General features: G+C 45.0%; 2 protein-coding genes across 4 annotated transcripts in view; one reads left to right on the top strand and one right to left on the bottom strand.

The window, feature by feature from the left end:
* Positions 1-3,488, bottom strand: part of LOC106613422 (retinoschisin) — a 105,640-nt gene extending 102,152 nt beyond the window's left edge. The window contains exon 1 of the mRNA XM_014215611.3: positions 3,348-3,488. Coding sequence (XP_014071086.2) covers positions 3,348-3,402 — 55 coding nt within the window. The 5' untranslated portion in view covers positions 3,403-3,488. The remainder of the gene's footprint in view (positions 1-3,347) is intronic.
* A 5,207-nt stretch (positions 3,489-8,695) lies between these two features.
* LOC106593666 (AP-1 complex subunit sigma-2) overlaps positions 8,696-23,182 on the top strand; it is an 80,285-nt gene continuing 65,798 nt past the window's right edge. For 2 of the 3 annotated variants that reach the window (XM_045687245.2, XM_045687244.2), the window contains exons 1-2: positions 8,798-8,930; positions 18,319-18,497. In XM_045687245.2, the coding sequence (XP_045543201.1) occupies positions 18,319-18,497 (179 nt within the window). In that variant the 5' untranslated portion in view covers positions 8,798-8,930. Of the gene's footprint in view, positions 8,931-18,318; positions 18,498-23,182 lie in introns of all 3 variants that reach the window. The other variant, XM_082956678.1, reaches the window with a different exon arrangement.

Below are 23,182 nucleotides of genomic sequence, written 5' to 3'. Positions count from 1 at the left end.
AACCCAGTCTGACTTTACCCAATCTAACCCAGTTTAACCCAGTCTGACTTTACTTAGTCTAATGCACTCTGACATTACCCAGTCTAACCCAGTCTGACATTACCCAGTTTAACCCAGTCTGACATTACCCAGTTTTACCCAGTCTGACATTACCCAGTTTAACCCACTCTGACATTACCCAGTCTAACCCACTCTGACATTACCCAGTCTAACCCAGTTTAACTCACTCTGACATTACCCAGTCTAACCCAGTTTAACCCAGTTCTTCCATAACCCAGTGTAACCCAGTGTAACCCACTCTGACATTACCCAGTCTAACCCACTCTGATATTACCCAGTCTAACCCACTCTGACATTACCCAGTCTAACCCACTCTGACATTACCCAGTCTAACCCACTCTGACATTACCCAGTCTAACCCAGTTTAACCCAGTCTGACATTACCCAGTCTAACCCACTCTGATATTACCCAGTCTAACCCAGTTAAATCCAGTCTGACTTTACCCAGTCTAATACAGTCTGACTTTACCCAGTCTAACCCAGTTTAACCCAGTTCTTCCATAACCCAGTCTAACCCAGTCTAACCCACTCTGACATTATCCAGTCTAACCCACTCTGACATTACCCAGTCTAACCCACTCTGACATTACCCAGTCTAAACCAGTTTAACTCTCTGACATTACCCAGTCTAACCCACTCTGACATTACCCAGTCTAACCCAGTTTAACCCAGTCTGACATTACCCAGTCTAACCCACTCTGACATTACCCAGTCTAACCCAGTTAAATCCAGTCTGACTTAACCCAGTCTAACCCACTCCGACATTACCCAGTCTAACCCAGTTTAACCCAGTCTGACATTACCCAGTCTAACCCAGTTTAACCCAGTCTGACATTCCCCACTCTAAACCAGTTTAACCCAGTCTGACATTACCCAGTCTAACCCACTCTGACATTACCCACTCTAAACCAGTTTAACCCAGTCTGACTTTACCCAGTCTAAACCAGTTTAACCCAGTCTGACATTACCCAGTCTAACCCACTCTGATATTATCCAGTCTAACCCAGTCTAACCCACTCTGACATTACTCAGTCTGACACTACCCAGTGTAACCCAGTCTGACATTACCCAGTCTAAGACATTGCCCTCTCTAGCCCAGTCTAAGACATTATCCAGTCTAAACCAGTCCAAGACATTACCCAGTTCAAGACATCACCCAGTCTAAGACATCACCCAGTCTAAGACATCACCCAGTCTAAGACATCACCCAGTCTAAGACATCACCCAGTCTAAGACATTACCCAGTCAAACCAGTCTAAGACATTACCCAGTCTAACCAGTCCAAGACATCACCCAGTCCAAGACATCACCCAGTCCAAGACATCACCCAGTTCAAGACATCACCCAGTTCAATACATTACCCAGTCTAAGACATTACCCAGTCTAAGACATTACCCAGTCTAAGACATTACCTAGTCTAAGACATTACCTAGTCTAACCAGTCTAAGACATTACCTAGTCTAACCCAGTCTAAGACATCACCCAGTCTAAGACATTACCCAGTCTAAGACATTACCTAGTCTAACCAATCTAAGACATTACCTAGTCTAACCCAGTCTAAGACATTACCTAGTCTAACCCAGTCTAAGACATCACCCAGTCTAAGACATTACCTAGTCTAAACCAGTCTAAGACATCACCCAGTCTAACCAGTCTAAGACATTACCTAGTCTAACCAGTCTAAGACATTACCTAGTCTAACCCAGTCTAAGACATCACCCAGTCTAACCAGTCTAAGACATTACCCAGTCAAACCCAGTGTAAGACATTACCCAGTCAAACCCAGTCTAAGACAGCACCCAGTCTAACCCAGTCTAAGACAGCACCCAGTCTAAGACATCACCCAGTCTCACCCAGTCTAAGACATTACCCAGTCTAACCCAGTCTAAGACAGCACCCAGTCTAACCCAGTCTAAGACAGCACCCAGTCTAACCCAGTCTAAGACAGCACCCAGTCAAACCCAGTCTAAGACAGTCTAAGACAGCACCCAGTCTAAGACAGTCTAAGACAGCACCCAGTCTAAGACAGTCTAAGACATTACCCAGTCTAACCCAGTCTAAAATATTACCCAGTCTAACCCAGTCTAAAACATGACCCAGTCTAACCCAGTCTAGGACAGCACCTAGTCTAACCCATTCGAAGGCATTACCCAGTCTAAGACATTACCCAGTCTAACCCATTCTAAGGCATTACCCAGTCTAAGGCATTACCCAGTCTAACAACCGGACAGCAGGAAGTCAAGCAGAGACCAACAGAGTTTAGCGATGTCTATTGCAGATCATCTCAGGGCTGTCAGATCATGGTTAGTAAACCGCTGGTTCAGTAAACTGGGTCATGATTAGTAAACCGCTGGTTCAGTAAACTGGGTCATGGGTCATGGTTAGTAAACCGCTGGTTCAGTAAACTGGGTCATGGTTAGTAAACCGCTGGTTCAGTAAACTGGGTCATGGGTCATGGTTAGTAAACTGCTGGTTCAGTAAACTGGGTCATGGGTCATGGTTAGTAAACTGCTGGTTCAGTAAACTGGGTCATGGTTAGTAAACCGCTGGTTCAGTAAACTGGGTCATGGTTAGTAAACCGCTGGTTCAGTAAACTGGGTCATGGTTAGTAAACCGCTGGTTCAGTAAACTGGGTCATGGGTCATGGTTAGTAAACCGCTGGTTCAGTAAACTGGATCATGGGTCATGGTTAGTAAACCGCTGGTTCAGTAAACTGGGTCATGGGTCATGGTTAGTAAACCGCTGGTTCAGTAAACTGGGTCATGGTTAAGGTCCAATGCAGCAGTTTTGATCTCAATATAAAATAATTTTGGGGTAACAATTATATATCTTATTTTAATTGATTGTTTTCAATTAAAATGGTCAAAAATAAACAAAATTGCTTCTGAGCAAACAGCAATTTCTCAAGCAAGACTTTTGCTAGGACTTTCTGGGAGGGGTCGGAGTGGGGAGAGGAAACCTGAAACCTAGCTGTTATCGGCAGAGCGGTTTGGAACACTCTTTCTTATTGGTCTGTTCACTAATTTACCGCCAGGTGATGTCACCAGGCAAGCTAAAACTCCATCCCACCAAAACAAGCTGAAATTGCAGGCTGCATTTTTAAAACAGCTCTTACACTAAAAGGGCATTATAATCATTTTCTAAATGTCTAAGTATCATTCCAACCTCAGTGTGGAAATATTTATAAAACACAGGAAAATCATGCTGATTTGGGTAACTGGACATATGGGTTAGGGGGGTTAGAGACAGTGCTGACAGGGTACCTGGGTTAGGGAGATTAATCTTACCTTGAGCTAACAGCAGCAGGACTAGCAGAGCAACACAGCGAGTACTGACCCCCATCTTCCTCCTGGACTGGACTGGTGTGAGCAGAGTGATATGATGTACTGAGCAGGACACCGAGGCTAGTGGAGGTTGCTGGTGGATAGGCTTACAGTAATCCACTGGACTCTGATGGCCTCATCTAATACCCACAATCTGCCCCATGATCAAACCCCTCCCTCCCTTAGTTCTCCTGGCCATCCCTCAGCCCTGGGCCATTTGGCAACAGAGACCTACTCATTATGTTAAACATTTCTACTAGAGTGATACACATTCCCTCTGCTGGATTGTCAAACATTTTGTCTCTAACCATCTTCTAAACCTTAAAATGAAATCCACCGTATGTCTCTTTTTAGTCACCATTTTTTTAAAATAATTTTTTAAATATTTTTTTAGGGTGTGGATCAGCTTTCATATTGAGGATAGATTGTTGCTTCCATCAATGTAATTGTCTGCATCATTTACAATCCCCCATATATTTACCCCCAAAATACATATCTATATACACTACCGTTCAAAAGTTTGGGGTCACTTAGATATGTCCTTGTTTTTGAAAGAAAAGCAAAAAAAATTGTCCATTTAAAATAACATCAAATTGATCAGAAATACAGTGTAGACATTGTTAATGTTGTAAATGACTATTGTATCTGGATACGGCTGATTTTTTATGGAATATCTACATAGGCGCACAGAGGCCCATTATCAGCAACCATCACTCCTGTGTTCCAATGGCACGTTTTGTTAGCTAATCCAATTGATCATTTTAAAAGGCTAATTGATCATTAGAAAACCATTTTGCAATTATGTTAGCACAGCTGAAAACTGTTGTTCTGATTAAAGAAGCAATAAAACTGGTCTTCTTTAGACTAGTTGAGTATCTGGAGCATCAGTATTTGTGGGTTCAATTACAGGCTCAAAATGGCCAGAGACAGAGACCTTTCTTCTGAAACTCGTCAGTCTATTCTTGTTCTGAGAAATGAAGGCTATTCCATGCGAGAAATTGCCAAGAAACTGAAGATCTCGCACAACGCTGTGTACAACGCCCTTTATTTATGTATTGCTTCTTTAATCAGAACAACAGTTTTCAGCTGTGCTAACATAATTGCAAAAGGGTTTTCTAATGATCAATTAGCCTTTTAAAATGATAAACTTGGATTAGCTAACACAACGTGCCATTGGACCACAGGAGTGATGGTTGCTGATAATGGGCCTCTGTACGCCTATGTAGGTATTCCATTAAAAATCAGAGTCGGCTTCCTATTTCACAACAAAGCATCCCCTTCACTCATGCTGCCAAACATACCCTGGGTAAAACTGACTATCCTACCGATCCTCAACTTCGGCGATGTCATTTACAAAATAGCATCCAACACACTACTCAGCAAATTGGATGCAGTCTATCACAGTGCCATCTGTTTTGTCACCAAAGCCCCATATAGTACCCACCACTGCAACCTGTATGCTCTCGTTGGCTGGCCCTCGCTTCATAACTTCAAACCTACTGGCTCCAGGTCATCTATAAGTCTTTGCTAGGTGAAGCCCCGCCTTATCTCATTTCACTAGTCACCATAGCAGCACCCACCCGTAGCACGCACTCCAGCAGGTATATTTCACTAGTCAGCCCCAAAATCAATTCCCCCTTTGGCCGCCTCTCCTTCCAGTTCTCTGCTACCAATGACTGGAACGAACTGCAAAAATCACTGAAGCTGGAGACTCATATCTCCCTCACTAACTTTAAGCATCAGCTGTCAGAGCAGCTCACAGATCAATGCACCTGTACATAGCCCATCTGTAAATAACCCATCCAACTACCTCATCCCCATATTGTTATTTATTTTTTTGCTGAACTTTTGAGGATCTGCGGACCCATGCCAAATCTTTTAAGTCTCCTGAGGGGAAAAAGGTGTTGTCGTGCCCTCTTCACGACTGTCTTGGTGTGTTTGGACCATGGTAGTTTGTTGGTGATGTGAACACCAAGGAACTTGAAACACTCAACTGGACGTGCTACCTTGCCTACCTTCATGGGCTATACTCAGCCTTGTCTCAGGGTAGTAAGTTAGTGGTCTGTTGATATCCCTCCAGTGGTGTGGGGGCTGTGCTTTGGCAAAGTGAGTTGGCCCTGTCTGGGGATATCATCGGACGGGGCCACAGTGTCCCCCGCCCCACTCTGTCTCAGTCTCCAGTTTCTATGCTGCAATAGTCTATGTGCCGGGGCTAGGGTCAGTCTGTCTTATCTGGTGTCCTGTGTGAATCTAAGTATGTTCCCTCTAATTCGCTCCCTCTCTCTCCCTCCCCTCCCAGAGGACCTGAACCCTAGGACAATGCCTTAGGACTACCTGGCCTGATGAATCCTGGTTGTCCCCAGTGCACCTGGTCGTGCTGCTGCTCCAGTTTCAACTGTTCTGCCTGCGGCTATGGAACCCTGACCTGTTCACTGGGCGTGCTACCTTGTCTCGGACCTGCTGTTTTCAACTCTCTCTCTATCGCATCTGCTGTCTAGACCTCTAAATGCTTGGCTATGAAAAGCCAACTGACATTTACTCCTGATATACTGACTTGTTGCACCCTCTACAACCACTGTGATTATTATTTGACCCTGCTGGTCATCTCTGAACATTTGAACATCTTGAAGAACAATCTGGCCTTAATGGTCATGTACTGTTATAATCTCCTCCCGGCACAGCCAGAAGAGGACTGGCCACTCCTCAGAGCCTGGTTCCGCTCTAGGTTTCTTCCTAGGTTCCTGCCATTCTAGCCACCGTGCTTCTACATCTGCATTGCTTGCTGTTTGGGGTTTTAGGCTGCTGCTGATGTAAAAAAGGCTTTATAAATACATTTGATTGGTTGGTTGGTAGCAGGCTGATTGGATGGCTGTTTGAGCCAGTAAAGGGTGCTTTAATGTTTCTGGGTAGCAGAATGACTTTTGCATCCCTCCAGGCCTGAGGGTACACACTTTCCCGTAGACTTAGATTGAAGAGATGGCGATATCGTCTACTATCATCCTCAGTAATTGTCCATCCAAGTTATCAGACCCAGTTGGCTTGTCATTGTTCATAGACAACAATCCATTTTTCACCTCTTACACACTGACTTTACGGAATTCAAAATTACAATCTTTCATAATCTGGTCAGTTAAGTGTAACAGTCTAGCTTCCGTCTCTCTCCTCACCCCAACCTGGGCTTGAACCAGGGACCATCTGCACACATCAACAACTGACACCCTACGAAGCATCGTTACCCATCGCGCAACGAAAGCCACAGCCCTTGTTGAGCAAGGGGAACAACTACTTCAAGGCTGCGCACCACCGCTAACTAACTAGCCATTTCACATCGGTTACATATGCTTTTAGAATTTGTTGCTGGCATGTCATGCATAAGTTTGCTAATCTTGCCAATGAAAAAAATCTGTATTTGACAATATCAAATGATCTGATTCAATGAGTGATGAAGAAGAGTTTGTATTTTTCATCAACATTTAATTCAAAGCTTTTTACTCATTATTTATGTCATTTATCTTTGTATCATAGCGCAGATACTTCTTCTTTTTATTTAGTTACGTGATTTCTCAATTTACAGTACGTTTGCCGATCAGGATACTGCTCTAAAACATGTTGATGATTTAATTCCTGTGCTGTTTGTAACTACCCTGGTAGGTTGACTGATAACCTGAACCAGGTTGCAGGTACTAGTTACAGTTTGAAGCTTTTTCCTGAGTGGGCAGCTTGATGAAAGCCAATGAATATTTAGGTACCCCAGAAAATATAACTCTCTGTTGATATCACATACATTATCAAGCATTTCACACATGTTATCCAGATACTGACTGTTAGCACTTGGTGGTCTATAGCAACTTCCCATAAGTACAGGCTACATCTGCATTGCTTGCTCTTTGAGATTTAAGGCTGGGTTTCTGTAAAGCACTTTGTGACAACAGCTGATGTAGAAAGGGCCTTATAAATAAATTTTATTGAGGTGAGGCCGGTGAAACGGTGGCCATATCACTTCAACAGTATTTAACATGAGATCCTCTCTAGGCTTTACAGGAATGTGGTTCTGAATATAGACCGCAACCCCTCCTCCATTGACATTGCTGTCTCTACGGTAGATGGTATAACCTTGTATTGATACCGTTGTATCATCAAAGGTATTATCTAACTGAGTTTCAGAGATACAGTAGTCAGAATATGAATGTTATCTGTTACTAGCAAGTTATCGATTTCATTAACCTTGTTTCTTAGGCTACATTAACGTAGGCGATTTTGTGGGCTTTTCTAGGATGATTGATTGTTTTTATTGCTTTACTGGGAAGCTTATCAGATATAGACATGACAGTAATATTTATGTTTGAGCTGATAGCGCAGGATGAGCTGCACACAGTGGACTTCCTACTAAGGCACACAGCCTTAGTGCTAAAAGTATAACTCTGGTTCATAGGCAGATTATTACTGCTGACAAAAGCTGTAGGATTGAAAGAGGCATTCAGGGGAGTTACAGGAACACGAGTTAGGTTACTTACACTATGACTTCCCACGCCCCTGGGACAATGTCTCAATGCGACCTTGAAATGCGTGGACACGGTCCAGGCACCAATATGATATGGATGGACTCGTCATTCCTGTAGCATCTTCTGTTTCCAGAAGGTGTCAAAGTTATCTTTAGCCAGATGTGTAATGGCAGTAGCCTGCTGAATCCAAGGCATATCTGTCAAGAGTTATACATTTTAAATTGCATCAACTGCATCATTGCCTAGCTCTCCATTCCCAAATAAATATGGTGGTTTTAAGGAGCAGCGTCTCGTAATTTGTTGTATGATTTACCGACCTGCTGCGGGGTTGTCACTAGTTACCACCGCCACAAAGTCAGAAACCCAGCCTATTTCTACAGTATCTCTTCTTCAAACGTGATTCTAAACAACCTTAACCACACTGCTAACCTAATTCCTAACCCTAACCTTAAATTAGTACCAAAAATCAAATGTTTGTTTTTATGAATTTTTACGCTATAGCCAATATTGACTTTGTGGCTGTGCTATCTAGTGGAAATATTGCTGTAGGTGTATTATGATGGTCGGTCACAAGGCGGCGCTGCTGCACTGAAAATGTCTTGACCACTTAGAAATATTATACTTTTTGTATTTCACATTGCATCTGAAACAAACTGTTGACAGACAGACACTTTTAGGCTACTATACTTTCATTTTATTAATTAGGAATTATGTAAAGCTTTATCGATATCTCAGATTTGAATCTTCAGACAACATTCGAGGATTACATTGTGGGAGATATAGTGATTGACGACCACAACAGTCTTGTCTGGAGATATTCTGAACCTGGACAGCCTAACGCGGCCATGATGTCAAAAAGATCCAGAGTAGGCGGGAATAACGGAGTTTATTGACCAATGAACAATCGTAAAAGCGCCCAGAGTCCAATGGTAAATGTAGTTGTCGTTTGACAACAGGAGCAGTAGACGGGTGAATACCAAACTATCAGACTGTGTATTGAGTGAAAGTACATCATTACCCCTAGAAGAATTTAACTCAGTGAAAGGTAAGTCGTCTCCGGCATGATATTGTTTTACTTTTAATATACATATTTTGAACTGTCCGCCTGTTTCTATCACTGACATAAAGTCCAAATATAACGTTTCTCCGTTATGTTGGTCAAGGCAGCACAAATGCGCTTCCATAGTCAAAGTCATAAACCCCGCTCATTTATACAATGTATCTTCTTAAAATTTGTTTTGAACATAACAGTAACCACACTGCTAACCTTATGCCTAACCTTAAATTAAGACCAAAAAGCCAATTTGAATTTTGTGTCTGTGAGTCTGACTTTGTGGCTATGGAAGCCAGTGGAAACCAGGTAGTGGCCGGTGGGGGAGAGACTAAACGGTCACGCTTGGAGTTGGGACGGATTTCAATCTGGCCCCAGCTAACTCATTCAATTATTTATGCTAATTTATGCTTGTTGCTCGAAACTTAAGCTGCCGATTTTAGCATGTCAATATTGGTGGTGCAAACTCAACCAATTTTTTTTTTTAGATGCATGCCATCAAAGCCACTACAAAATATGTATTATTTTATTAGGCCTATGTGGCCTTAAAAAGGAGGGAAATACAATCACGAGGATCCACTTTTTATTGACTGTATGTTTGTTTATTCCATGTGTAACTCTGTGTTGTTGTTTGTGTCGCACTGCTTTGCTTTATCTTGGCCAGGTCGCAGTTGTGAATGAGAACTTGTTCTCAACTGGCCACCTGGTTAAATAAAGGTGAAAAAATAAAATAAAAATAAGCAGACAATGAAAGCTCTTACAATATTCAATGAGTACATTTCTCTAAAACTGTCTTTAGGCTACACGTGCACCACCAATTCAGAACTGTCAGCTAAGTTATGATGGGGAGAGGGAGTGCTAGTTATGATGGGGAGAGGGAGTGCTAGTTATGATGGGGAGAGGGAGTGCTAGTTATGATGGGGAGAGGGAGTGCTAGTTATGATGGGGAGAGGGAGTGCTAGTTATGATGGGGAGAGGGAGTGCTAGTTATGATGGGGAGAGGGAGTGCTAGTTATGATGGGGAGAGGGAGTGCTAGTTATGATGGGGAGAGGGAGTGCTAGTTATGATGGGGAGAGGGAGTGCTAGTTATGATGGGGAGAGGGAGTGCTAGTTATGATGGGGAGAGGGAGTGCTAGTTATGATGGGGAGAGGGAGTGCTAGTTATGATGGGGAGAGGGAGTGCTAGTTATGATGGGGAGAGGGAGTGCTAGTTATGATGGGGAGACGGAGTGCTAGTTATGATGGGGAGAGGGAGTGCTAGTTATGATGGGGAGAGGGAGTGCTAGTTATGATGGGGAGAGGGAGTGCTAGTTATGATGGGGAGAGGGAGTGCTAGTTATGATGGGGAGAGGGAGTGCTAGTTATGATGGGGAGACGGAGTGCTAGTTATGATGGGGAGAGGGAGTGCTAGTTATGATGGGGAGAGGGAGTGCTAGTTATGATGGGGAGAGGGAGTGCTAGTTATGATGGGGAGAGGGAGTGCTAGTTATGATGGGGAGAGGGAGTGCTAGTTATGATGGGGAGAGGGAGTGCTAGTTATGATGGGGAGAGGGAGTGCTAGTTATGATGGGGAGAGGGAGTGCTAGTTATGATGGGGAGAGGGAGTGCTAGTTATGATGGGGAGAGGGAGTGCTAGTTATGATGGGGAGACGGAGTGCTAGTTATGATGGGGAGAGGGAGTGCTAGTTATGATGGGGAGAGGGAGTGCTAGTTATGATGGGGAGACGGAGTGCTAGTTATGATGGGGAGAGGGAGTGCTAGTTATGATGGGGAGAGGGAGTGAGGCACATGAGCTGCTAACAGCTACTCAACACACACGATGTATTATTTTCTTAGCTACAGCATACACATCTCCCTGGCAGATTACATCGTTTGCAGTGCCTTCGGAAAGTATTCAGACCACTTGACTTTTTCCACATTTTGTTACATTTCAGCCTTATTCAAAAATGTATTACATCATTTTTTTTACTCATCAATCTACACAGAATACCCCATAATGATAATAAAAATAAAAAAACGTTTTTTATTTTATTTTGGCAAATGTATTAAAAATAAAAAACAGATACCTTGTGCAGACCCTTTGCTATGATACTTGAAATTGAGCTCAGGTGCATCCTGTTTCCATGGTAATCCTGAAGACGTTTCTACAACTTGATTGGAGTCCACCTGTTAATTGGACATGATTTGGAAAGGCACACACCTGGTCCCACAGTTGACAGTGCATGTCAGAGCAAAAACCAAGCCATGAGGTTGAAGGAATTGTCTGTAGAGCTCCGAGACAGGATGTGTTGAGGCTCTGATCTGGGGGAAGGGTACCAAAACATTTCTGCAGCATTGAAGGTCCCCAAGAACACAGTGCCCTCCATCATTCTTAGTTGGAAGAAATTTGGAACCATCAAGACTCTTCCTAGAGCTGGCCGCCCGGCCGAACTGAGCAATCTGGGGAGAAGGGCCTTGGTCAGGGAGGTGACCAAGAACCCGGTGGTCACTCTGACAGAGCTCCAGAATTCCTCTGTGGAGATGGGAGAACCTTCCAGAAGGACAACCATCTCTGCAGCACTCCACCAATCAGGCCTTTATGGTAGAGTGGCCAGATGGAAGCCACTCCTCAGTAAAAGGCACATGACAGCCCGCTTGGAGTTTGCTCAAAGGCACCTAAAGACTCTCAGACCATGAGAAACAAGATTCTCTAGTCTGATGAAACCAAGATTGAACTCTTTGGCCTGAATGCCAAGTGTCACGTCTGGAGGCAAACTGGCACCATCCCTACGGTGAAGCATGGTGGTGGCAGCATCATGCTGTGGGGATGTTTTTCAGCCGCAGGGACTGGGAGACTAGTCAGGATTGAGAGAAAGATGAACGGAGCATTGTACAGTGAGATCCTTGATGAAAACCTGCTCCAGAGCACTCAGGACCTCAGACTGGGGCGAAGGTTCACCTTCCAACAGGAGAATGACCCTAAATACACAGCCAAGACAACGCAGGAGTGGCTTCGGGACAAGTCTCTGAATGTCCTTGAGTGGCCCAGCCAGAGCCCGGACTTGAACCCGATCGAACATCTCTGGAGAGACCTGAAAATAGCTGCTTAGCGACGCTCCCCATCCAACCTGACAGAGCTTGAGAGGATCTGCAGAGAAGAATGGGAGAAACTCCCCAAATACAGGTGTGCCAAGCTTGTGGCGTCATACCCAAGAAGACTCGAGGCTGTAATCGCTGCCAAAGGTGCTTCAACAAGCACTGAGTAAAAGGACTGAATACTTATGCAAATGTGATATTTAAAAAAGTAATGTAAATACATTTGGCAAATTTCAAAAAAAGTTTTTGCTTTGTCATTATGGGGTATTGTGTGTAGATTGTTAAGGAAAAAAACTTTTTAAATACATTTTGGAATAATGCTGTAACGTAACAATGTGGAATAAGTCAAGGGGTCTGAATACTTTCTGAATACACTGTATGCAGCAGTATACAGGACATATTTTTGGACTCACCGTTGCTGTGCTCACATGAACGTGGCATGACGGTCTTTCTTGTGGGCTCACTTTGTCATCAAAGTCTGGCATTCTCTGGATTTATGGTGCTTTCAAGACAACTGAGAACTCTGAAAAAACAAGGTGGAATCATGACGTCAGTGATCTTCAGGTCAGAGCCTGAGTTCCTGACTTAGGATTCCGAGTTGGATGACCGTTCAAAACATACTTAACTAGTCCGAGCTCGTTTTTTTCCCCCAGAGTTCCCAGTCGTCTTGAATGCAATGAAGTCTGAGATTTCCCAGTTCTGAGTTTCCAGTTGTTTTAAACGCCGCAGATGTCATGCTGGAAGTCATGCAACCTTTTCTGGACCATTGTGTTGCGGGTGAATGTTTGTCCTTTTAAGCTTGGAAAAGAGACTCTTTCAGACCGATAATTTAAAATACTTGAACCCAGACTTGGGCCACACACCCTCTCCACTGAATAGCAGGCAGGGGAATCAAAATAGTGATTGCTTTGCAACGCTTGCAGTTAGCCATTGATTCCTTCCAAACCACTTATTGTTGAATTTGCAATTTCCGACTTATTGTGTACTGTTTATGTCCAATGGCCAACGAGCACCGATACATTTTTATCTATAATTTCTCTTCATTATTTCTCTTCATATGACAAGGATTAAAAAGGATTTGCCAGTAGATTGCCGACATTATTCATGATGATGACTGATTGTCTAGCTTGCTAGATAAGATTGTGAAAATATGATGTTGACATGATCAGTCCAATCAGAGCTACTGTAGATATAACGTGATTTGACGTAATTTTATTTGTGGCCAATGACCTTGAGCCTTCTTGGATGGGCACTTCTAATGTAAATCTATGGCAGTACCCAAGGGGGCTTGAACTGCCTAGTGTCAGAGTGTGTTCGCAACTGGTCGACGGAAGTCAGGTGCAGGAGAGCAGAGATGAGTGAACAGGTCCCACTTTATTCAGGCAGAGGAAAACAGCCGGACGCAACTGCATCATCACACTCCGGCCCAAGAAAAAAAACGATAAATACACAAATAGGTACAAATAACAAAACCACGGGTTACAACAATACCCGGCGCAAAACCAGCCCGTAGCGTCACACACGTAACGAACAAAACAATACCACACACAGACATGGGGGGGGGGGACGACAGATGATAATATACACGTAAAGTAATGAGGCGATGTAAACCAGGTTTTCGGGAAAACAAGACAAAACAAATGGAAAATGAAAGGTGGAGCGGCGATAACTAGAAGACCGGTGACGTCGAACGCCGAACGCCGCCCGAACAAGGAGAGGGACCGACTTCGGCGGGAGTCGTGACACCTAGCTCTCCCTGTAGATTTGGAGGTGACGTAGTGTCCTCGTGAGTGACAGAACACTGAGCCAATCAAGGAAACCTTTTTATTTACATTGTTTACAAACTGATATGTGACACGAATTAATGCAAATAGCATGGAAAACAGGAAGGGGGAAAAAAGGATGTTTTAGCTGCCTGTCACCCTGGCCTAATATTAGCTACTTCACTCTAAGGTACTGCATGCAGGACAGCAGCAAAGACAGTACTCTATGCAACAGCAGTGCACCGGGCAAGCGGGACTCAGGAGCGAAGGACACACTGAGCCCCTTGTTGCCGGCTTGCAGTGCAAACTCTCCCCATTGAGCAGCAGTAGGCTGTATGTATCATGGTGACCAGAGCTGTAAACTCTCCCCATTGAGCAGCAGTAGGCTGTATGTATCACGGTGACGAGAGCTGTAAACTCTCCCCATTGAGCAGGAGTAGGCTGCATCACGGTGACCAGAGCTGTAAACTCTCCCCATTGAGCAGCAGTAGGCTGCATCACGGTGACCAGAGCTGTAAACTCTCCCCATTGAGCAGCAGTAGGCTGTATCATGGTGACCAGAGCTGTAAACTCTCCCCATTGAGCAGCAGTAGGCTGTATGCATCACGGTGACCAGAGCTGTAAACTCTCCCCATTGAGCAGCAGTAGGCTGCATCACGGTGACCCAGAGCTGTAAACTCTCCCCATTGAGCAGCAGTAGGCTGCATCACGGTGACCAGAGCTGTAAACTCTCCCCATTGAGCAGCAGTAGGCTGCATCACGGTGACCAGAGCTGTAAACTCTCCCCATTGAACAGCAGTAGGCTGTATGTATCACAGGGACCAGAGCTGTAAACTCTCCCCATTGAGCAGCAGTAGGCTGTATGTATCACGGTGACCAGAGCTGTAAACTCTCCCCATTGAGCAGCAGTAGCCTGCATCACGGTGACCCAGAGCTGTGAACTCTCCCCATTGAGCAGCAGTAGGCTGTATCATGGTGACCAGAGCTGTAAACTCTCCCCATTGAGCAGCAGTAGGCTGTATGTATCACGGTGACCAGAGCTGTAAACTCTCCCCATTGAGCAGCAGTAGGCTGCATCACGGTGACCCAGAGCTGTAAACTCTCCCCATTGAGCAGCAGTAGGCTGCATCACGGTGACCAGAGCTGTAAACTCTCCCCATTGAGCAGCAGTAGGCTGCATCACGGTGACCAGAGCTGTAAACTCTCCCCATTGAACAGCAGTAGGCTGTATGTATCACGGGGACCAGAGCTGTAAACTCTCCCCATTGAGCAGCAGTAGGCTGTATGTATCACGGTGACCAGAGCTGTAAACTCTCCCCATTGAGCAGCAGTAGCCTGCATTACGGTGACCCAGAGCTGTGAACTCTCCCCATTGAGCAGCAGTAGGCTGTATCATGGTGACCAGAGCTGTAAACTCTCCCCATTGAGCAGCAGTAGGCTGTATGTATCACGGTGACCAGAGCTGTAAACTCTCCTCATTGAGCAGCAGTAGACTGTATCATGGTGACCAGAGCTGTAAACTCTCCCCATTGAGCAGCAGTCGGCTGCATCACGGTGACCAGAGCTGTAAACTCTCCCCATTGAGCAGCAGTAGGCTGTATCATGGTGACCAGAGCTGTAAACTCTCCCCATTGAGCAGCAGTAGGCTGTATGTATCACGGTGACCAGAGCTGTAAACTCTCCCCATTGAGCAGCAGTAGGCTGTATCATGGTGACCAGAGCTGTAAACTCTCCCCATTGAGCAGCAGTCGGCTGCATCACGGTGACCAGAGCTGTAAACTCTCCCCATTGAGCAGCAGTAGGCTGTATCATGGTGACCAGAGCTGTAAACTCTCCCCATTGAGCAGCAGTAGGCTGTATGTATCACGGTGACCAGAGCTGTAAACTCTCCCCATTGAGCAGCAGTAGGCTGTATCATGGTGACCAGAGCTGTAAACTCTCCCCATTGGCTGTGAGACACACGATTTGACCCTCTTCTCACGCTCTCAAGGCACCTCTCTTATATCTCACGCATTGAAAAATACTGCTTTTATTTTTCGAATTAGTTCATTGTATTGTCAGAGCGTTAACTTTTCAACTGTGCTCCAAATCGTAGCATCTGCGCCTGCAATTTAATATCATGAGCAGAACCTACAGACAGACCTTCAGTATGTTGTGGTTTGGTGATTGGCATTTAGGCTGTGGCAACGAGAAGGCAGCAGACAGACCTTCAGTATGTTGTGGTTTGGTGATTGGCATTTAGGCTGTGGCAACGAGAAGGCAGCAGACAGACCTTCAGTATGTTGTAGCAGGTTTGGTAGGGTGACCTGATTTTTAGATATGATTTGTAGATATGAAAATCGTTTAGTCAAACAGATTGTGAACCCAAAAGTGTACGTTTGGTTCTAGAGGGGGGACAAAAAATATAAAAATAATTTGGTTAGGGTTTAGGGGCAGATTTATGTAATCTCGTTTTCAGGAGATTTTATTACCTACGCCACACTATACTATAGTACACTACACCAGTCCTATGAACAATACACTATACTATATTATATTACACTACACCAGTCCTATGAACAATACACTACACTGTATTACACTACACCAGTCCTATGAACAATACACTATACTATATTACACTACACTATACTATACTATATTATACTATACTATACTACATTACACTACACTATACTATAGTACGCTATACTATATTATAGTACACTACACTATACTATATTACACCACACTATACTATATTACACTACACTATACTATAGTACGCTATACTTTATTATAGTACACTACACTATGTTATAGTACACTACACTATATTATAGTACACTATACTGTATTACACTACACCAGTCCTATGAACAATACACTATACTATATTATATTACACTACACCAGTCTTATGAACAATACACTACACTATATTATAGTACACTACAATATACTATATTATAGTACACTATACTACACTATATTACACTACACTATACTATAGCACACTATACTATATTATAGTACACTACACCAGCCCTATGAACAATACACTACACTATATTACACTACACCAGTCCTATGAACAATACACTATACTATATTACACTACACTATATTATAGTACACTATACTACACTATACTATAGTACACTACACTATACTATACTATATTATACTATACTATACTACATTACACTATACTATACTATAGTACGCTATACTATATTATAGTACACTACACTATACTATATTACACCACACTATACTATACTATATTACACTACGCTATACTATACTATAGTACGCTATACTATATTATAGTACACTACACTATGTTATAGTACACTACACTATATTATAGTACACTATACTATATTACATTACACCAGTCCTATGAACAATACACTATACTATATTATATTACACTACACCAGTCCTATGAACAATACACTACACTATACTATACTACGCTATACTATATTATAGTACACTATACTATATTACACCACACTATACTATACTATATTACACTACACCAGTCCTATGAACAATACACTACACTATATTACACTACACCAGTCCTCTGAACAATACACTATATTACACTACACCAGTCCTATGAACAATACATGACGGGACAAGGTGCCCTTACAGTCCTCTGAACAATACATGATGGGCAAGGTGCCCTTACAGTCCTCTGAACAATACATGACGGGGCAAGGTGCCCTTACAGTCCTCTGAACAAAACATGACAGGCAAGGTGCCCTTACAGTCTTCTGAACAATACATGACGGGACAAGGTGCCCTTACAGTCCTCTGAACAATACATGACGGGGCAAGGTTCCCTTACAGTCCTCTGAACAATACATGACGGGCAAGGTGCCCTTACAGTCCTCTGAACAATACATGACGGGGCAAGGTGCCCTTACAGTCCTCGGAACAATACATGACGGGGCAAGGTGCCCTTACAGCCCTCTGAACAATACATGACGGGGCAAGGTGCCCTTACAGTCCTCTGAACAATACATGACGGGCAAGGTTCCCTTACAGTCTTCTGAACAATACATGCCGGGCAAGGTGCCCTTACAGTCCTCTGAACAATACATGATGGGCAAGGTGCCCTTACAGTCCTCTGAACAATACATGACGGGGCAAGGTGCCCTTACAGTCCTCTGAACAATACATGACGGGGCAAGGTGCCCTTACAGTCCTCTGAACAATACATGACGGGGCAAGGTGCCCTTACAGTCCTCTGAACAATACATGACGGGGCAAGGTGCCTTTACAGTCCTCTGAACAATACATGACGGGGCAAGGTGCCCTTACAGTCCTCTGAGCAATACATGACGGGGCAAGGTGCCCTTACAGTCCTCTGAACAATACATGACGGGCAAGGTCCCCTTACAGGGGCTTTTTGTGTTTGGTTGAAGGGGCATTTGTGTTTGGATCCCTCCTTGTCTCTCCTCTCCTCCCTGTCTCCACTAATATCCCTCCTGGTCTCTCCTCCTCCCTGTCTCCACTAATATCCCTCCTTGTCTCTCCTCTCTTCCAGATGCAGTTCATGCTGCTGTTCAGTAGGCAGGGGAAGCTGCGTCTCCAGAAGTGGTATGTTCCTCTGTCTGATAAGGAGAAGAAGAAGATTACCAGAGAGCTGGTCCAGACAGTTCTGGCCAGGAAACCAAAGATGTGTTCATTTCTGGAGTGGAGAGACCTCAAGGTTGTTTACAAGAGGTGAGTAGAGATAGAGCTCAAGCACGTTGTTCCCTACAGTTGAATTCGGAAACATACACTTAGGTTGGAGTCATTAAAACTCGTTTTTCAGCCACTCCACAAATTTCTTGTTAACCTCTATGGGTTAACCTCTATGGGCTAGCGATAATATTCCGCCCGGGAAATCGTTTTTTATTACAAAGAGAGTGAAAGTAAAATCATGCTATCCCCTCATGCACGAGCCTCAGTCTAATGGCCCTCTGATAGAGCACTTGCCAAACGCGCTAATGTGTTTCAGCCTGGGGATGGAATTACATCGTTCAGCTTTTTCCCGCCTTCTGAGAGCCCATGGGAGCCGTAGGAAGTGTCACGACACCATTCAAACAGTTTTAGAAACTTTAGGGTGTTTTCTATCCAAAGCCAATAATTATATGCATATTCTAGTTACTGGGCAGGAGTAGTAACCAGATTAAATCGGGTACGTTTTTTATCCGGCCGTGCAAATACTGCCCCCTAGCCCCAACAGGTTAACAAACTATAGTTTTTGGCATGTCGGTTACGACATCTACTTTGTGCATGACACAAGTCATTTTTCCAGCAATTGTTTACAGACAGATTATTTCACTTATAATTCACTGTATCACAATTCCAGTGGGTCAGAAGTTTACATACACTAAGTTGAATGTGCCTTTAAACAGCTTGGAAAATTCCAGAAAATGATGTCGGCTTTAGAAGCTTCTTATAGGCTAATTGACATCATTTGAGTCAATTGGAGGTGTATCTGTGGATGTATTTCAAGGCCTACCTTCAAACTCAGTGCCTCTTTGCTTGATATCATTGGAAAATCAAAAGAAATCACCCAAGACCTCAGAAAAGAAATTTAGGACCTCCACAAGTCTGGTTCATCCTTGGGAGCAATTTCCAAACGCCTGAATGTTAATCTGTACAAACAATAGTACGCAAGTAAAACACCAAGGGACCACGTAGCCATCATACCGCTCAGGAAGGAGACGCGTTCTGTCTCCTAGAGATGAACGTACTTTGGTGCAAAAAGGTCAAAACAATCCCAGAACAACAGCAAAGGACCGTGTGAAGATGGAGGAAACCGGTACAAAAGTATCTATATCCACAGTAAAACGGGTCCTATATCGACATAACCTGAAAGGCCGCTCAGCAAGGAAGAAGCCACTACTCCAAAACCGCCATAAAAAAGCCAGACTACGGTTTGCAACTACACACGGGGACAAAGATCGTACTTTTTGGAGAAATGTTCTCTGGTCTGATGAAACAAAAAATAGAACTGTTTGGCCATAATGACCATCGTTATGTTTGGAGGAAAAATGGGGAGGATTGCAAGCCTCAGCATCATGTTGTGGGGTGCTTTGCTGCAGGAGGGACTGGTGCACTTCACAAAATAGATGGCATCATGAGGAAGGAAAATTATGGGGATATATTGAAGCAACATCTCAAGACATCAGTCAGGAAGTTAAAGCTTAGTCGCAAATGGGTCTTCCAAATGGTCAATGACCCCAAACAAACTTCCAAAGTTGTGGCAAAATGGCTGAAGGACACCAAAGTCAAGGTATTGGAGTGGCCATCACAAAGCCCTGACCTCAATCTTATAGAAAATTGGTGGGAAAAGGCAGTGTGGAGTGCTATTGAGATTGCATCATCTGTGGATCTGTTGGGGCGGTATACGAATTGGAAAGGGTCTAGGGTTTCTGGGATAATGGTGTTGATGTAAGCTATGACTAGCCTTTCAAAGCACTTCATGGCTACCGACGTGAGTGCTACGGGGCGGTAGTCAAATAGGTAAGTTACCTTTGCTTTCTTGGGCCCAGGGACTATGGTGATCTGATTGAAATATGTCGGTATTACAGACTCGGTCAGGGAGAGGTTGAAAATGTCAGTGAAGACATTTACATTTACATTTAAGTCATTTAGCAGACGCTCTTATCCAGAGCGACTTACAAAATGGTGCATTCACCTTATGATATCCAGTGGAACAACCACTTTACAATAGTGCATCTAAATATTTTAAGGGGGGGGGGGGGTTAGAAGGATTACTTTATCCTATCCTAGGTATTCCTTAAAGAGGTGGGGTTTCAGGTGTCTCCGGAAGGTGGTGATTGACTCCGCTGTCCTGGCGTCGTGAGGGAGCTTGTTCCACCATTGGGGTGCCAGAGCAGCGAACAGTTTTGACTGGGCTGAGCGGGAACTGTGCTTCCTCAGAGGTAGGGGGGCCAGCAGGCCAGTGGTGGATGAACGCAGTGCCCTTGTTTGGGTGTAGGGCCTGATCAGAGCCTGAAGGTATGGAGGTGCCGTTCCCTTCACAGCTCCGTAGGCAATCACCATGGTCTTGTAGCGGATGCGAGCTTCAACTGGAAGCCAGTGGAGAGAGCAGAGGAGCGGGGTGACGTGAGAGAACTTGGGAAGGTTGAACACCAGACGGGCTGCGGCGTTCTGGATGAGTTGTAGGGGTTTAATGGCACAGGCAGGGAGCCCAGCCAACAGCGAGTTGCAGTAATCCAGACGGGAGATGACAAGTGCCTGGATTAGGACCTGCGCCGCTTACTGTGTGAGGCAGGGTCATACTCTGCGAATGTTGTAGAGCATGAACCTACAGGATCGGGTCACCGCCTTGATGTTAGAGGAGAACGACAGGGTGTTGTCCAGGATCACGCCAAGGTTCTTAGCACTCTGGGAGGAGGACACAAGGGAGTTGTCAACCGTGATGGCGAGATCATGGAACGGGCAGTCCTTCCCCGGGAGGAAGAGCAGCTCCGTCTTGCCGAGGTTCAGCTTGAGCTGGTGATCCGTCATCCACACTGATATGTCTGACAGACATGCAGAGATGCGATTCGCCGCCTGGTTATCAGAAGGGGGAAAGGAGAAGATTAATTGTGTGTCGTCTGCATAGCAATGATAGGAGAGACCATGTGAGGATATGACAGAGCCAAGTGACTTGGTGTATAGCGAGAATAGGAGAGGGCCTAGAACAGAGCCCTGGGGGACACCAGTGGTGAGAGCGCATGGTGCGGAGACAGATTCTCGCCACGCCACCTGGTAGGAGCGACCTGTCAGGTAGGACGCAATCCATGCGTGGGCCGCGCCGGAGATGCCCAACTCGGAGAGGAGGATCTGATGGTTCACAGTATCAAAGGCAGCGGATAGGTCTAGAAGTATGAGAGCAGAGGAGAGAGAGTTAGCTTTAGCAGTGCGGAGAGCCTCCGTGACACAGAGAAGAGCAGTCTCAGTTGAATGCCCAGTCTTGAAACCTGACTGATTAGGATCATGAAGGTCATTCTGAGAGAGATAGCAGAAGAGCTGGCCAAGGACGGCACGTTCAAGAGTTTTGGAGAGAAAAGAAAGAAGGGATACTGGTCTGTAGTTGTTGACATCGGAGGGATCGAGTGTAGGTTTTTTCAGAAGGGGTGCAACTCTCGCTCTCTTGAAGACGGAAGGGACGTAGCCAGCGGTCAAGGATGAGTTGATGAGCGAGGTGAGGAAGGGGAGAAGGTCTCCGGAAATGGTCTGGAGAAGAGAGGAGGGGATAGGGTCAAGTGGGCAGGTTGTTGGGCGGCCGGCCGTCACAAGACGCGAGATTTCATCTGGAGAGAGAGGGGAGAAAGAGGTCAAAGCACAGGGTAGGGCAGTGTGAGCAGGACCAGCGGTGTCGTTTGACTTAGCAAACGAGGATCGGATATCGTCAACCTTCTTTTCAAAATGGTTGACGAAGTCATCCGCAGAGAGGGAGGAGGGGGGGGAGGGGGAGGAGGATTCAGGAGGGAGGAGAAGGTAGCAAAGAGCTTCCTAGGGTTAGAGGCAGATGCTTGGAATTTAGAGTGGTAGAAAGTGGCTTTAGCAGCAGAGACAGAAGAGGAGAATGTAGAGAGGAGTAAGTGAAAGGATGCCAGGTCCGCAGGGAGGCGAGTTTTCCTCCATTTCCGCTCGGCTGCCCGGAGCCCTGTTCTGTGAGCTCGTAGTGAGTCGTCGAGCCACGGAGTAGGAGGGGAGGACCGAGCCGGCCTGGAGGATAGGGGACAGAGAAAATCAAAGGATGCAGAAAGGGAGGAGAGGAGGGTTGAGGAGGCAGAATCAGGAGATAGGTTGGAGAAGGTTTGAGCAGAGGGAAGAGATGATAGGATGGAAGAGGAGAGAGTAGCGGGAGAGAGAGAGCGAAGGTTGGGACGGCGCAATACCATCCGAGTAGGGGCAGAGTGAGAAGTGTTGGATGAGAGCAAGAGGGAAAAGGATACAAGGTAGTGGTCGGAGATTTGGAGGGGAGTTGCAATGAGATTAGTGGAAGAACAGCATCTAGTAAAGATGAGGTCAAGCGTATTGCCTGCCTTGTGAGTAGGGGGGGAAGGTGAGAGGGTGAGGTCAAAAGAGGAGAGGAGTGGAAAGAAGGAGGCCGAGAGGAATGAGTCAAAGGTAGACGTGGGGAGGTTAAAGTCACCCAGAACTGTGAGAGGTGAGCCATCCTCAGGAAAGGAACTTATCAAGGCATCAAGCTCATTGATGAACTCTCCAAGGGAACCTGGAGGGCGATAAATGATAAGGATGTTAAGCTTGAAAGGGCTGGTAACTGTGACAGCATGGAATTCAAATGAGGAGATAGACAGATGGGTCAGGGGAGAAAGAGAGAATGTCCACTTGGGAGAGATGAGGATTCCAGTGCCACCACCCCGCTGGCTCGATGCTCT

This window comes from Salmo salar, chromosome 10 (assembly GCF_965601325.2).
Source record: "Salmo salar chromosome 10, fSalSal1, whole genome shotgun sequence".
NCBI classification, from domain to species: Eukaryota; Metazoa; Chordata; class Actinopteri; order Salmoniformes; family Salmonidae; genus Salmo; species Salmo salar.
The sequence above is the reverse complement of the archived record's forward strand: the minus strand, read 5'-3'. Positions and strand labels throughout refer to the sequence as shown.